General features: G+C 44.2%; 1 protein-coding gene across 2 annotated transcripts in view; it reads left to right on the top strand.

The window, feature by feature from the left end:
* The window catches only part of dntt (deoxynucleotidyltransferase, terminal), a 356,682-nt gene extending 343,804 nt beyond the window's left edge, over nucleotides 1-12,878 (top strand). For both annotated transcript variants that reach the window (XM_038822282.1, XM_038822281.1), the window contains exon 11: nucleotides 12,167-12,878. In XM_038822282.1, coding sequence (XP_038678210.1) covers nucleotides 12,167-12,253 — 87 coding nt within the window. In that variant the 3' untranslated portion in view covers nucleotides 12,254-12,878. The remainder of the gene's footprint in view (nucleotides 1-12,166) is intronic.
* The last annotated feature ends 4,294 nt before the right edge of the window (nucleotides 12,879-17,172 follow it).

Below are 17,172 nucleotides of genomic sequence, written 5' to 3'. Positions count from 1 at the left end.
AACAAAGACATTGTGGAATTACAATTCGGTCGAGTCTCAAAAGTAGACCATCTATGATTGTCAAATCGGATTGAATGTTTCTGTACTGAGGACATCGCCCCTTCGGCCACCCATTTTGAAGATGGTGAATGACTAGCGTCCTTCTTTGTTTCTGTCTTGATTAAGTTCAACTTCTGATCTGATGCAGGTAGGTTTTCCGCACAGGATTGCGCCTGAGCTTCGACATCACGTATAAATTCAAATGGTTGACTGACAGACGTGATGGAGCGTGATAGAGTATCCGAAAATAATTGAATCTTTCCCGGGTGTGTAGATTAGGTTGAAATCATACCGTTGTAGTTTCATCATTATCCTTTGAAGTCTTGGCGTCATATCATTGAGATCCTTGTCGATAATGTGGACCAATGGCCTGTGATCCGTCTCAACTGTGAAGGTGGAAACCCATAGACATAATCATGGAATTTGAGTATTCCTGTCAATAGACCTGGACATTCCTTCTCAATTTGGGCATATCTGCATTCCATCGCTGTCATTGCTCTTGAAGCATATGCCACAGAAACCCAATATGAATTGTCATCACTTTGTAAGAAAACTGCGCCTATCCCATCCTGACTTGCATCTGTGGATATTTTGGTTGCTCTTTTAGGATCGAAGAAATTGAGAATTGGTGCTGTCATGAGTTGAGCTTTCAAATCTTACCACTCTTTCTGATGGTTCTCTATCCATTCAAAAGGTGTAGACTTTTTAATTAAGTTTCTTAAAGCTGTTGTTCCTGCTGACAAGTTGGAAATGAACTTGCCCAGAAAGTTGATGAAGCCTAAAAATCTGAGTACACCCTTTTTGTCTTCTGGTATCTTCATGTTCTGAATACCTGCAATTTTTTCCTCATCAGGTTGCACATCATGCTGATAAATGGTATCTCCTAAAAATTTGAGTGATGACTGTCCAAAAGTATATTTTGATTGATTGAGTTTGAGGCCATATTTGTTGATGCGCTTAAACACTTGCTTTAGATGCGCAATTTGATCTTCTCTGGTTGTAGACCAAATAATGATGTTGTCAAAGTATACCCTCACACTTTCAATTCCTTCCGTCATTTGTTCCATGATCCTGTGGAATATCTCAGATGCAGATATGATACCGAACGGCATACGATTGAAACAAAATCTTCCAAAGGGCATGTTAAATGTGTAGAGTTGTCTGCTCGAGTCGGCGAATTGCATTTGCCAAAATCCCTGTGATGCGTCTAATTTCATAAGGATGCGTGTATTCGCCATCTCTTTGGTTTCAGATGGCTGCCATCGATTGCGACACCATTTTTACACACGCAACCTCGTGGTGGTTTTCGCGCCTTTTTCACGGGTATAATACTCATGATATTGATTTTTGCTTTGCTGATTTGCTAGGCATCTTTCAATCGCTATTTCTAACGTTAAGTCCTGTTGTCTCAAAAGCCTTTCTCTGAGGTGCTCATCATTTATCCTGAATACAATCTGGTCACGAATTAACGAATCATGCAGTGCTGCAAAGTTACAGGACTGAGCTAGAAGTTTTAAATCTGTCACAAAGCTTGTAAACGATTCCCCTGATTTTTGCAATCTCTTGTAGAAAATAAAACGTTCAAATGTCTCATTTGTTTGGATCTTGCAGTGATCGTCGAATTTACTGAAAATCACATCAAATTTAGCTTTGTCCTGACCAGCAGAGTACTGAAAGGAGTTATATATTTCGATTGTATGCTGTCCTACCATTGATAAGAGCAATGCAGTTTTTCTAGCATCAGTCACGGTAGTTAAATCTGTAGCTTCCAAATATACTTGAAATTGTTGTTTAAACATTTTTCAATTAGAGTTCAAAATACCAGTAATCTTGAGGTGACATGGAGCTTGTGCTTGGTCCATCAAGGCGGTTGTCTTCGAAGGATTTGTTTGCTGCGATGCTTCTCCAGTTGAATAGCTGCTACGGATTTCTCCTGTTACTGATGCAACTAAATCACTCTAGCTAGTTTTTTCGAAGCCAAAACCTGGTACCATGTTATATTACATGATTGTAATATGTCGTTACTCTTTGCTTACTCCCAGAATGGTCTGATGGTTGTAGTTCAATGAAACTATTAGTCTTCAATTTAACACAAATAACATTTAATGAATAACAAATATAAATACTAATGAGTTTGTTCACTCTCTACAATTATAACTGATGATAAAGTAAATCAGAAGAAGTATTCACTGTGTTTAACTGTACGTGCCTACTAAGTTATATCTCTCTAACACTCTGCTGTCTAGTCACTCCTGGTTTGAAGAGAGGGAAGATCCTCTGAGTTCAGTTTATATACACAAATCTAGTGCTGCCATCTAGTGGTTGTCTAACACTATGATACAGTTGTTAACCCTTTACATACCAGCAGATTCACAGATCACCACAGTTCCGATTTTTGAGAGTTTGACCTGAGGACTAATTTACTGAGCATACATCGGCTGGTGGCAAGAAATCTCACTGCTGTTAACACACACCAGAAAACAGAAAATTACAGGTGTCCAGCACACACAACTTCCATGCTTTGTTTTAGAAATAGTACACTGGCCTTTGTCCATTTTCATGGTATTTATTTTTGGTGGTGGGGGGGTTGGGGGCAGCGACGGCATAGTGGTACAGTGGTCAGCATTGCTACCTCACAGCGCCAGGGACCCAGGTTCAATTCCTACCTTGGATGACTATATGGAGTTTTCACATTCTCCCCGAGTCTGTATGGGTTTCCTCTGGGTACTCCAGTTTCCTTCCACAGTCCAAAAGATGTGCAGGTTAGGTGGATTGACCATGGCAAATTTCCCCTTAGTATACAAAGGTTAGGTGGGCTTACAGGGTTGAGGAGATAGGGTGTGGGGTGGGCCTAGGTGGAGTGCTCTTTCAAAGGGTCGGTGCAGACTCCTTGGGCCGAATGGCCTCCTTCTGCACTGTAGGGATTCCTAGGTATCTCCGAAGTGCTTTCCTTACTTCAGCAGTCCAACGCTATTAGGTATCTGATCTCAGGCAAGCCATCATTGGCTGGTATTTGAGATACTGGTGGCCTGAGTAGGGGAGCGGGGGGGGGGGGGGGGGGGGGGGGGGGGGGGGGGGGGGGGGGGAGAGCATGCGATGCCACGGCTGTCTCGCAGGGCTATCTCACCTGTGCTTTGACTCTAGTTCACAGACTTTGGCTTTCAATTCCAACGTTCTAAAGATTCACCTTCAGAATTTGCGGCCAATATTTTAGCCATTCGTTTATTTTCCTCATCAGTTACTCCTTGGAGTTATTCAGCAAGACTGCAGCACAAGATTCGCCCCTTGTCTGATTTTATTTTTTTATTAAATCTAAGCATTCTCCTGACGGCATGAGGTCCAAGCAGTCATGAAAACTCCGCTTGAAGTTTGCTTTTGTGTAATATTTGAAGTCTTCATTGAACTGCAGCCGTTTCATGTCCATATGAATGTATGAATCCTGCCTGCCGTTCCATTGCTTGTACAAAATCATGAAAGTGGACGAGCAGTCTAAATATTCAAGATGTTTTCCAGTGAAAAGTTAAGGAACCAAAGTGAAAATTGAGACTGAAACCCACACTGTCGATTTCGGATGAAGAAATAAATTATATTTAATCAGGGATTGTGGGTGATTGACATGATGCCCAGTGGAAGACCTAGTGATATGCAAATTGTTTTGCATAAAGTTTGGTGTATGGAATTCATGATAGCAAGTTGACAATAAAATGTCAGATTAAAAAGCCATTTCTTAGCATTTTGCAAGGTTACAATGTAACAGATTGGTGACATCAATAAGTGTTTCATTTACCACAATGGAAAGCGTAGAAAAAATGCTAATGTACTTACTGGCAAAACGTCAACTGGCACTTTTTACTCTTATTATAGTTATTGATCATGAATGGTAATTTGACAAACAGGATGCACACAAAAAGCCATGGATCACATTTTGCAGCTGCTTTTTGCTAAGCAGAGATAATGATAATGTTTCAAGCCTCAAATGTAATTATTTGGAGCCCTGAAAAACAAATTTTGAGTTGGGGTGTGACTAACTGTTGGATTGCAATGACATGACGCCAGATCATGCTGCATTTATTGAAATTGACTGACAGATAATGTGTTTTCATCTTGGATGAGTCCAGCCTAGAATAAATAAATAGACTACCAAGGTGAGAAGGAGGCAGACTGTTCATTATCTGTTCTTCCATTTAAGCAAGAAATAAAGAGTTGTGAAGACTGCCATCATTAAATCTGTATCATCCCATTAGCGTGCTCTGATGAAGTGGCAACTTAATAAATTTTGATTTATATCAGATTTATAGAGGGAAGAAAAACAGTCAACTAAAGGCACACAAGCTTCTGGGATGATACACTGAGTATGAGTTCATTTTAGATGCTATTAGTAATACAAATTCTAGAGCGTAACACTTCAAGAAAATTAAGGGTTGGAAATGAGACTGGAAATTTATTGGAACTGTTCCGTGACAAGGGGACCTTATGAATTGTGTTTGGCAACATTTATACGTCATTAAGATTTTGTTGGTTTTTGGAACTAAGTCTATATCCCCCAGTTTGCCATGGAGTGTACTATTTATACGCAAAATAATTTAACAACAGGTAGCAAAGCGCATTAACTTATCAGTATGCTGTGTCACGTAATTCTGAAATGCAGGTTTTGTTCTGTAATTCATCAGAAGATAAGTTCTAAACATTAGCTGTACCATCTGCGATGTGGCAAGCAAAGGCAAAGATCTTCCACCTGGGATAGAAAGAAAATTAGAAGGTGAATCACCTTGGATTTCCATAATTAGTCGACGCCTGGCAAACTGCCCACCCATCCACGTGATATATGAGAGTCAAAAGTCGGTAAAAATTAGTTGCAAAAATGTATTTTAATATTTAATTTTTGAAATGTATTTATAAGAACATGGAGCCATTGAAGGGTGCTGTGAGATACGCGAGTGAGCCGATAATGTGAGCTGCCTCTTACCTATCTTCAGAACCAAGGATCTGTGTAAACCATCATTGTGGCTGGAGATGTGGGATGGGCATTAAAACTGATAGAAAACCAGGGACCTTTCACAGAATTTACAGTGCAGAAGGAGGCCATTTGGCCCATCGAGTCTGCACCGGCTCTTGGAAAGAGCATCCCACCCAACCCCACACCTCCACCATATCCCCATAACCCGAGTAATCCGACCCAATTTTGGCACTAAGGGCAATTTAGCATGGTCAATCCACCTAACCTGCACATCTTTGGATTGTGGGAGGAAACCGGAGTACCCAGAGGAAACCCACGCACACACGGGGAGCACGTGCAGACTCCGCACAGTATTTTTCTTACTGTTAAATCCAGACAGAGTGTCCACAAGGAAGCGATGAGGAAAGCAACAAAAGTTTAATTGCACAAACAACTACACTATACAACTCCACTTCCTGGAGGGTCTCCCGTCTGACCCACATCCGGGGCGGGGTTTTCAATGTCCACTTGGCTTCCCTTGTTCAGGGAAAGCCCCGCACCCTTAACAGGGAAGCTCATAGTCATCCATGGTCAGGGAACCTAACAGTCATCACCCCGTGATTCTTGTGGGGTTACCACACTCCCCCCTCCCCCCCAAAGTGAAGGATGGTGTCCACCATGATGGGCTTTGGTGGGGGGGGTCTGGTCCTCTTCACCCTGGGTTGGCGCTCAGGCAGTGTCTGCAGGTCTCGGTGGCATGTAGCGCACGCGGGACTGCCGAGCACCTAAACGGTGCCACCTCTGGTGGACCGGTAATCTTGCCTTTATCCTCGGCAGCTGCAGGTAGCTACGTCTGCATATCAGAGTCAGAATCTGAGTCCACCGCGTCTAAGCATCCTGGGGGTTTTGCACCTATGGTGGCAGCTCTGGTGGCAAAATGGTGGTGGAAGTGGCAATAAGGGCAACGGTTCATCCAAGCAAGGATCAGCCAATGCTGGAGTGCGGCTGTGGAGGTGATCCACCAGCCGATTCGATTCTCGACTCTGCGTTTGTACCATGTAAGACACCGGCCCCATCTGCTTAAGTACAATGCCGGAACCCGTATGACTTCATCGCCGGAAATTTGGACCTACACCCCGTCACCGTGCAAAAAACTTCGAAGGGGCAAATGCCTGTCTGAATCCAATTCGGACAGTTCCTGCCCACTGCGGACCTTTCTGCCAATATCTGAAAACATGAGGCTCAGGCTTAGGCGCCGCCCCATGACCAACTCTGATGGTGCCACCCCCATGGTGGAGTGCAGCATAGCCCTGTAACAGAAGTGGAAATGGGCCAGATGTTGTGTTCTCAATTTTGCTTTACCTGGATGGCTCGGATGCATAGTGTTGAATAAAGAGCACAAAGCTTTGTTAACAAACAAAACTATAAATTCATTACACTACTAATTAAGATTCGATCACATTCCTAAAGTGGAAGGCTTCTGTATTAAACTAATCTATCTCTAACTAGCAGACTTTCTCAAGTTCAACTGCTCTCTCTCTCTCTCATGCCTCACTATCTTATCCAGCTCTCTCGTGACTCCCAGAATCCCAGAGGTCACATGATATATATGACTGTTCCGTGGTTCCCTCTAGTGGTAAGAAGCATTATCATTAACTTGTTGACTCTTTACATCCCAGTCAATATACATATCATTGCATCCCCCTTTTTTCAAAGATGTTTGGAGAGTTCTACAAACATGTGTATAGTAAGAGCATTGTATGTTACATGTAATTGGGTACTGATATTGTACAGTAGTTAACAATTTTTAAAAAACTTTTACAGTCCACAATTTGAGTCTGTACTCAGTCTTCACTCTGGTGGTGTGGTACATAACTAACAAGTTATCAGCTCAAATCGATCAGCTGTTCAACAAAGGGGCTGTTTAGCACAGGGCTAAATCGCTGGCTTTGAAAGCAGACCAAGCAGGCCAGCAGCACGGTTCGATTCCCGTAACAGCCTCCCCGAACAGGCGCCAGAATGTGGCGACTAGGGGCTTTTCACAGTAACTTCATTTGAAGCCTACTTGTGACAATAAGCGATTTTCATTTCATTTCATTTTCAAGTTGAACCACTTTTTTTGTTTGACCTAGTCTTTTTTCTGTGCTTGTGTTGTTGATTTTGTGTGTCCTTTTCCTTAGAAACCGGTTTGGTTTCTGGCCTTTGAGCAAATACCAACTTATTGAATTTGTTGGAATGACTTTTTTTTTGTCTAAACAGTGTCCTGTCCTTCCTGGCATTGGTGCTATCATGCATGAACTTTGTATTACCTACACATGCATTTGTCCATGTTACTTCGACTGGTAGCTGTTTTTCACACACTGCCCTGCAGTACCTTGCTCGGTTGCCATCTGAATTGCTTTCCATACTGTGTGGTCTACTTGCCAAGTGTGACTGCGTGTTCAAACTCTTCTTGTCATTGCATTGGACTGTGCTATTCAGTTGTCCTTCAGTTTCACAGCCATACCTTTGTGTACAGTCTGTTGTTCCATCGTAACTTTTGTGTGCTCAAGACCCATTCCTTTTGGCTTGTCTGATTCATTTTACCATCAGAGTCCTTTATATTATCTGAAGTTTTGCTGCACTTTATGATCTCAGGTTCCTGTGGGTGATCTGATGTATCTTTGAGCTTTGTGACATCAGTCCCTTCTGGATGATCCGATGTATCGTTGAGTTCTTAGTGCTTCTCATCTGAAGTCAACTTCTCCAAGACGTCATTTTCTTGAAGGCTGTTCACGATTGATGTGCTCTCACTTGATTTGTTCGTTGTTGCACTCTGATTGTCAAATCCTGTTCGTCCACGAAATGGCTCCAAATTCTGTGCTGGTGAACACCGTCCCAGTCTCGTCGGCAGCGTTAGATCCAGACAGAGCACCACAAGGAAGCGATGATGAAAGCAACAAAAGTTTTAATTACACAAATAGCTACACTATACAACTCGACTCCCTGAAGGACCTCCCGCCCCGACTTACATCTGGGTCGGGGTTTTATGTCCGTTGGCTTCATTTGTTAAGGTAAAACCCTGCACCCCCCACCCCCCCTTAACAGGGAAGTTCATATTCATCTGTAGTCATGGGGACCTGATAGTCCACACCCCGTGACTCTCATGGCTGTTACAATACTTATCCTCATTTTCTCTCAGTCTTCTGCCTCCCCAGAGACCGTAATGAGTGAGAGATTTAAAATAAAACTGACACTGATGTTCATCTTTGGAAAATGAACTTTCCGAGGACGGTGTAGTTGCTTGTGATAGGAGAATTATAAGAAGGTGATGAGATAGAAGGTGACTGCAGTTAGTTCAAAAATAGAGCAGCTAAACTCTTTGTTTCAGGATTTACTCAACAAGGAAGTCACATCACCGCTGGATGACAATGATGCTGCTATATGATGATGTCCGGCTATTACTCAGAGATTCTGAGAGGGATTTGGCGGGAATCTTTACAGTAACTGATTCACTGAAGTGCCGCCAATCCTGGAAATTCAGTCAGGTGACATATTTGGTTTCAGGGGGCCTTTTAATGCGAGGTTTGGTTACATGACATACCGCAGTCTGCAAATGTTATTGCATTTACTTAATGGCTTGATAACTATGCTTTGCTTTGAGTGTCAATACCTATCATTAAAGGCTATAATTAATATCAGTATAGAGGGAAAAAAACAGTCAACGAAAGACGAAGCTTCCAGTATATCTTAAGGATCTGGATGATATAATGAGTATGAGTTATTTTTGGACACTATTAGTAATACAAATGCTGGAGTGTCACTTTAGTATGATGGTCTCAAACAGAAACTTAAGGATGGAAATGCATACCCTGTTACTAAAAACCTGACAGTTTACTGGTGATATTCCTTTTCCAAATTCATCATCGAAGAACTCATCTTCTGCTCTGGAGATCGTGTCCTTCTTGTCTCCTCCACTAGGTAGAGGATGTTCTGATCCTGCTGACTCAATAATAAACCAACCAAGTTTGGTTGCTGTAGGTACGGCCAATTTTACAAAACAAGGAATCACAGAAGTGTTACAGCACAGAATGGGGTCCTCCTGTACATGGACTTTCAGAAGGCTTTCAATACAGTGCCACACAACAGACTTGTGAGAAAGCTTAAAGCTCATGGAACAAAAGGGACAGTAGAAATATGGATTCAAAATTGACTGAATAATAAGAAGCAGAGAGAAATGGTCAATGAGTATTTTTCGGACTGTGGAAAGGTTTGTAGTGGGGTTCCCAGATGTCCGTAATGGGACCTTTGCTTTTCCTGATATATCTTAATGATCTGGATCATGGTGTGCAGGGGAAAATTTCAAAGTTTGGGGATAACACCACATTTGGAAGTATTGTAAACTGTGAGTAAGACAGTGCAGAACTTTAAAAGGACATGGGTAAGTTGGTGGAAAGGGAAGAACGGTAGCAGATGAAGTTCAATGTGGAGAATTGTCAGTTGATGCATTTTGGGAGGAAGAATATGGAAAGACAATATAATAAAGGGGTACAATTCTTCAGGGGGTGCAGAAGCAGATGGACCTGGGTGTATATATACATAGATCATTGGAGGGAGCAGAACATAGAACATAGAACATAGAACAGTACAGCACAGAACAGGCCCTTCGGCCCTCAATGTTGTGCCGAGCCATGATCACCCTACTCAAACCCATGTATCCACCCTATACCCGTAACCCAACAACCCCCCCCCCCCCCCTAACCTTACTTTTATTAGGACACTACGGGCAATTTAGCATGGCCAATCCACCTAACCCGCACATCTTTGGACTGTGGGAGGAAACCGGAGCACCCGGAGGAAACCCACGCACACAGGGGGAGGACGTGCAGACTCCACACAGACAGTGACCCAGCCGGGAATCGAACCTGCGACCCTGGAGCTGTGAAGCATTTATGCTAACCACCATGCTACCCTGCTGCCCCCCAACAGGCGGAAGGAGCATTTAATAAAGCGTACAGTATCCTGGGCTTCATTAATAGAGGTGCAGATTACAAGTGCAAGAAGGTTATGCTGAACTTACAAGACAATAGTTGTGGACACGGTTCAGCAGACTCAAGTTAAAGTCTTCGCTATTCAACAGCAATTTGCCATTTTTGTTTTGCCTGGGCGAGGAACTACCTGTCAAGATCGCACTTTAAGTAATTTCCTGCCACTGCAGGAAGACTACTCAAGGATCTGGGCCCCATTTTTAAAGGCAGTTCTGACCTTTTTACCCCTCTCAGCACCCCACTCAACCTGAGGACCCCCACTTCACTCAACCTACCTCTTCCTGGAACTTTGAGGCGCTCCCTCACCACCTCTCTTATGGGCAAGGCCTCCCCAGGCCCAACCCTTGGCTCGGGAAACCCGCAAGAGTACCTTGGCCCTGCTATCCTGACAGAGCCACCCAGGAACCCTGTCAGTGCCAGGATGCCATGGTGGCTGTGCCAAGCTGCCAGTGCCAAGGTGCCCATGTTCCAGGGGAGTACCAGGGTGAGGCCAGGAATGGGCAAGCCTAATGGGTCATTTAAATAGACGCGCCTGGATATCATCCAGCTAGAGCGAGATTCAGATTGCAATGCGCTGTGAGATTCCGTTGAATCCCGCAAGATGTTTAGAACTTTGCAATTCTTGATGAAGGCCTTTTGTGAAATTCAAAGGCCTAATCTCAACACCAAGTCAGGTATGCAAGGCCACTGAATCGGACCTTCAATCTCAGCTGGAGTATTGTGTACATTTCTGGGTGCCACACTTTAGGAAGGATGTGAACGCATTGGAGAAAGTGCAGAATGGTTCCAGGGATGTGAAACAGTTATGAGGATAGAATGGAAAGGTTGGAACAATTTACCTTGAAGATAAGAAGGCTAAGAGATGATTTGATGTTCAAAATCATGAGGGGACTGGACAGAGTTGATAGGGAGAAACTGTTCCTACTCACAAAAAGATCAAAAAGAGAGGGCACAGATTCAAAATGATTCGCAAAAGAAGCAAATGTGAGATGAGAAAAAGCATTTTCACACAAATGCCCCTCTATCATGTAGCCAATATTAAATAAACATTAATGAACAATTAAATTCAAATTAACATAAATGATCAGATAGTGGGCATGACTTGGTGTTGGGATGAAGCTGTTGAATCTTGCGAGAAGCCACTTGTGAGATTTGTGATGCTCAAAATGTCTCATGAGGTTCAACAGAATTGCACGAGATGTTGCGATCTGGATCTTGCCCGCACGAGGCGTGACCTGGATCAGCATATTTAAATGAGCCACACAGCTCATTTAAATATATATTCGCTGGATTCACCCTGTGCCCTGGACTCAACGGCCGTTTTTGGGAAACATTGTCAGGGTGCCATTTGGTACTGGTCCACAGAAATGTGGACCAGGTGCAACGGCATCTGGGCGGGGGTGGGGGGGGTGGGGGGGAGGGGAGGCATTGGAGATCCCCGGGTGGTCGGGGAGAGGGCAGGGTGGCACCGACTCTCCCACTGGAACCCGGGCAATACCAGGTTGCCAGGCTATCAGTGCCAGGGTGTCCGGGTGCCAGGTTGTCACTGCCAAGGAATGGGCATGGGGGAGCCTTGCCAGGTAGAGGGGGATGAGGGTGGGTTCCCGGGGAACTCCCCAAGGTTGGGTGGGGTGAGGGGGGGGGGGGGTTAAAAATTGGGGGTGATGGCAGGGTTCAAAATGGGAGTGGGACCTGAAGAGGGGTGAAAGATCAGGGTTGCCGGACAAATTGCCACCCCAGGCTCGCCAGCAGGAAATCCCTCTGTGCGGCCTCAGTGGAGAGAATGTCTCCGAGGTCAAAGAAGAATGGCAACGTGATGTTGAATAGTGGGATTTTTCTCGGCGCGCGTTGTCTTCAAACTTTGGGTGGGATTCTCCAGCCGCAACAGCCCAGCGACTGGAAATTCCCGTCCGATGTCAATGGACATTTACATGGTCTTCGTCCCACCTGTGGCCATCCTGTGGCGGGGTGCAAGAATCCAGCCCTTCAACTCAAGTCTGCTGAATCACGTCCAGAGTCTCCCCAAGTACATATTAGCCAGAGAAATCTGTCAGTTTTTTACTGTAACCATTATCGAAAAGAAAACAGTCTGCATGGCTGATGCAGCATGCCATGCAACGTCTGATCCTCTGTTCATTAAATTCTTCTCTTTTCCCTTTTACAGAAAGTATTTCTTGAAGCTAAGACTGAGGAAGAAATCTTCGCTCACCTGGACTTGGATTACATAGAGCCATGGGAAAGGAATGCTTAAGATAAAGAAGTACTCATTGCACCTTCAATAAAATTCACTCATAAATTTTGGCAGAGGAAAAGAAAGTTCTAATGTAAAATGTGACAATTTTTAAATTACATTGATATGTTAAAATGCTGGTGCAACATTAGTTGTCACCCTGAGATTGGGAAGTATATAACAGGTAACCAGTAAAAGGTAAATTACTACATGAAGTTTAAATTGGGGGAAAGGGATCTTAATTTACTTAAATCAAAGCAAAATACTGCGGATGCTGGAGATCTGAATTAAGAACATAAAGTGCTGGGACAACTCAGCAGGTATAAGAGAGAAATGGAGTTGACTTTTCAAGTCCAATGTGATTCTTATTTTGAACCCCAAAGAGTCACACTGGACACAAAACGTTAACTCAGTTTCTCTCTCCACAGTTGTTGCCAGACCAGCTGAGATTTTTCAACACTTTTTGTTTTTAGTTTCTCAATTTACTTAGCTCTTCAATATTGTCTCATGAAGCTGATTAAGGCTTGGGAACACAGGAATGAGCATGGCCATTCAACCCCTAGAGCTCATTCCATCATTCAGTTGGATCATGACTGATCTGTACTCCATTTACCTGCCCTTGATTCATATCCTTTGATATGTTTACCTGGTAAAAAATCTATCAATCTCAGGCATGACAATTTCAGTTGACCCAGCATCAACAGCACCCATTGGCATCAGAGGCCGCTCCTCGCCCCCTATTCTCCCCCCCCCCCCCCCCCCCGGGGGGAGGGGGGGGGGGGGCTAGGAGAGGCGTTGCTAGAAACTCGGCCGCCGGGCCTTGAAGTTTGCGTCAAAGCGGCGCGCTGAGAATGACGCGGCCGGCGGCGCCTAAGTGACGTCAGCCGCGCATGCGCAGGTTGGCTGGCTCCAACCCACGCCTGCGCGATTTCCGTCTTCCCCTCCACTGCCCCGCAAGACGTGACGGCTTGATCTTGCGGGGCGGCGGAGGTAAAGAGTGCGACTCTTAGAGACGGCGGCCCGACGATCGGTGGGCACCGATCGCGGGCCAGTCACCTCACGAGCACGCCCATAGTGCTCGATCCTCTCTCCACCCCCCACAGGCCCCACACTTACCTGTCGCACGATGTTCATGCCGGCAGCAACCAGGTGTGGCTGCCGCCGGTGTGAACCCGTCAGGGTCGTCAGGCTGCTCGGCCTATCCAGGCTGGAGAATCGGCGGTCGCCGGGAAAAATTATCCGAGCGGCGTGTCGCAAAACACGACACGCCATTTTGGGGTGTGGGAGAATCGCGGGGGGTGCCGGGCCGGTGTGGCGTGATTCTCCCGGCCCTCCCGCGATTCTCCCACCCGGCGTGGGGAGCGGAGAATCGCGCCCAAAGAGAGTGATTATTACAGATTAAGGTTTTGTATTTCAATGCATGTCTCTAAAATTCCTCGTGCAACTTCCAAACTCTGGCAAAAGTTGAAATTGGGATATACTGCATCTGTTTATATGTATAAAACAACTGTTATGCTGTCAGTTTTACCGTGAGATGGCTTGACTTTCTTCCCAACCTTCTGGGCCCATTTATAATTTGCTATAACTAAAACAAGAATTAGGCCCCTGCGCATGTTAAGAGGTGGCCCTAATATTTGTTGAACAATCCCTGTGCTAAATTGAGCTGCCCTCTGGCCTTCAGTGCGCCCATAGCAAGCAGATGTCACCAAATAATTTGATAAAAATGCCCTCCTAGCACCATCTTGATGGCTGCTGCTGGCTTCAATTGTCGAATTGAAGGGCCAACCTTGGATCCTTCCCTTCGGTGAGATTCATGTGCAGGCATGACAAGTAATGGCAGTTCTTCATGAATTTGTAGATAAGGCTTGAGCAATCCTTGGACCTTAACCTTGACCACTTCTGCAGCAGCAAGTCTTGGCCCCAAAAAGCAGGCTTAGATTTGTTTTTAAATCCCTGTTACTTTAAAAAAACCTAAGACTTCATAAATGCACATTATTGTTATTGATCTGCTACTTCTCTTACACTTTAAATGCTAATGCAATAAAATCCTCGTGTGTAAATTCCACTTCTCATTAGTTAGTAACTAAAACACGTAATCACCTTTCCACCATCGTTGGATAGAAGTTGCGGTAGGATCGAAGTTTTCCCTGTCATGTCTGGACCACATCCAATTCAGGCTGATAGAATCAATGTATTCTCTTTTTCTCTCCTTTCTCTCTCACTCTCTCTCTCGCTCCCTTGCTTCTTCTCTTTACACATATATGCAATTTTTCTTCCTCCGATTTTCTGAGAATTGTAAAACCGTAAGAAGAATATTTTTGATTCATGGTTGTCATTCCTTTGGATTACTGTGAGAGTCCTAATTCAAGATGCATTATGAAACCTCATCTGGGTTTCAAGGTGCCGAGAAATCTTTTGAACAAAGGGGGTTCAAAGACATTTTTGACATTTCAGTTTCCATTTCCCATAAATTAATCAAACTACAATTACTATGAACTGTTTTTCACGATAGTTTTAAATCAGAGAATAGTTAATGAAAACCCTTTAAGTACAACAATATAATTAAACACAAACAGAATTTTGGACCTGTTCTTTCCATAAACTGTGTGCCATTCAGCCTAGCATAGATTCTATAATTCATTTGGACCGAATGGCCTTCACTTGTGCCATAAATGACTTGATGGGAAGGATTTTTATGGCTCTCCTGCTGCGTGTTTTTTGACGGCAGAGGCAGCTCACTATTAGCCGCTGGCGGGATCTTCCGATCACCAATGTCTACAGCATTTTGTGTGGCTTCCCCACCCCACCACTGGGGTGCGCACAACGGGTACCACCTGTGGCCGGGCTGGACAATCCCGCTGGTGGGCAGGGCAGGAAAATCCCAGCATATGATTTATTTAGGCGGCTGAGGAAATATACTGTCGAATAATTTCCCTATCTTCTAAAGTTCAGGGTATCAAAAAGAGCAGTTGCCTCAATACAAAGCCCTAGAGAACACCATAGTATACGCCCCTTCAGTCTGATTATTAACTGTTGCCCTTTATTCTCGCTTTCTCCATATTAGCCAATTTTGTATCCATAATGCCACTGTCCTTTAATCCTATTGACCTCAATTTTACCTAAATCTATTATCTGGTACGTTACCAAACACTTTTTGGAAGTCCATATACACAGCACCAATTACCTCCCTCATACACTCTCCATGTTATGTCACAGAAAAACTCAATTATGTTTCTCAGATCTGATTTGTTTTACCAAGTCTACCGCGGCAATTATTTGTTGACCCATGTTTCTTGGTGACAATTTACTTTGTCCCAAAATATGGTATATTTAAAGTTCCCCACCATTGACATTAGGCTAACTGGCCTTTAGCTACCAGGTTTATTTCTTCCCCTTGGTTTGAACAGGGTATAACACTTGCGATCCCAATTCATAGAATTATAGAATCACTACAGTGCAGAAGGAGGCCATTTGGCCCATCGAGTCTGCACCAACCCTCTTAAGGAGCACTATACCCAGGCCCATGGGCCTACCCTACCCCGCAACCTAACTTTTTGAACACTAAGGGGCAATTCATCATGACCAATCCACCAAACCCACACATCTTTGGACTGTGGGAGTAAACCAGAGCACCCGGAGGAAACACACGCAGGCACAGGGAGAAAGTGCAAATTCCACACAGACGGTCACCCAAGGTCAGAATTGAACCTGGATTCCTGCCGCTGTGAGGAAGCAGTGCTAACCATTGTGCCACCATGCCACCCTCTGACATGAGTGTCTCTCACACTACTGCCATGTTCAAGGAGGATTCAAAGAGTATGGCCACAGTCTTACTTCCCATGGTAATCTCACTAATTTGAACAAAAACTGATGTTGAGTGAACATCTTTAGAATAAATGTTCTCTGAACACACCAATGTAAAAGAAACTAACTGAAAATAATGATATTGATTTTAGTATCGATATCCCATTTGCCCAGCTCAGTAGGTATCTGCATCATGCGCTGCCGAATTGAATAATAAAGCCCAAGGTTTTGATTTTTTATCTGTGCTATTCTCAGTTGGGAAAAGACACAGTTGACCTCCTTATGTGCCATGTGACTATGATGACAATTGGCAGCTGGAAATGAGTTGTCTTTTTTCCAAATTAGGGAGGTAGAAAATAAACCTGCCAGGGTTCCTGCTGGAGTCGCTATTCGATGTTTTCTGAGAGGTCCCCATGTGATATCCTCAGGCACAACATTAGCTTGGTTGCGGTGCCTGTGAAAGTTAATAGATTTGTCAACTATTTGACAGTAAGGCCCACATTTAATTCCTTCAATTTTGAACTGAATTGTTGAACTCTCCTGGGAGAATGTTGTATAACCCCTCTTCTGCTCAGCCAAGTAAATGATGAAAAAGTCAGGCTCATTGAACCTATCTCACATCTTGCTATCTGTCTCATCAAGTAACAGACCATTATTGTGTGGGAAATGCTAATAGAGAGGCTCTAGTTGCAGTTCATTGATAAGTAACATTTTGAACACTGTAATCTGAACAATATTGCTGATTTTCTTTTAATTGCTGACTCAATAAAGATCAAACATATACTTTTGTGTTCTGTGGATGAAATATTGTGGTGATTGTGAACCCTCTCTATCCACCCATGAGAAAGTCGGCGCGGGCTCAAACTCTGGAGCAAAATGAGAAACGTGATTCTCTCTGCCATGATTGGCTTTTGGATTCTTTCACTGCAGCCCCCCCCCCCCCTCCCCCGTCCCCCGTCCCCCCAAGTGGAGTCGTGTGGCATGAGCCAGGGACTCTCATTTTAAGATATTAGCATGTCTTTAGTGAGCACTCTGTTCGGATGTCTTTGGTGAGCACTCTGTCCGGAACTTCCTCCCTCACAGAATCTTGACCCGACACTGGCGTGATGTCATGCCGGCATTAATTACGCCAAGTC

Source organism: Scyliorhinus canicula, chromosome 16, assembly GCF_902713615.1.
Source record: "Scyliorhinus canicula chromosome 16, sScyCan1.1, whole genome shotgun sequence".
Taxonomy (NCBI): domain Eukaryota; kingdom Metazoa; phylum Chordata; class Chondrichthyes; order Carcharhiniformes; family Scyliorhinidae; genus Scyliorhinus; species Scyliorhinus canicula.
This window is presented reverse-complemented; position numbering and strand designations above follow the sequence as displayed.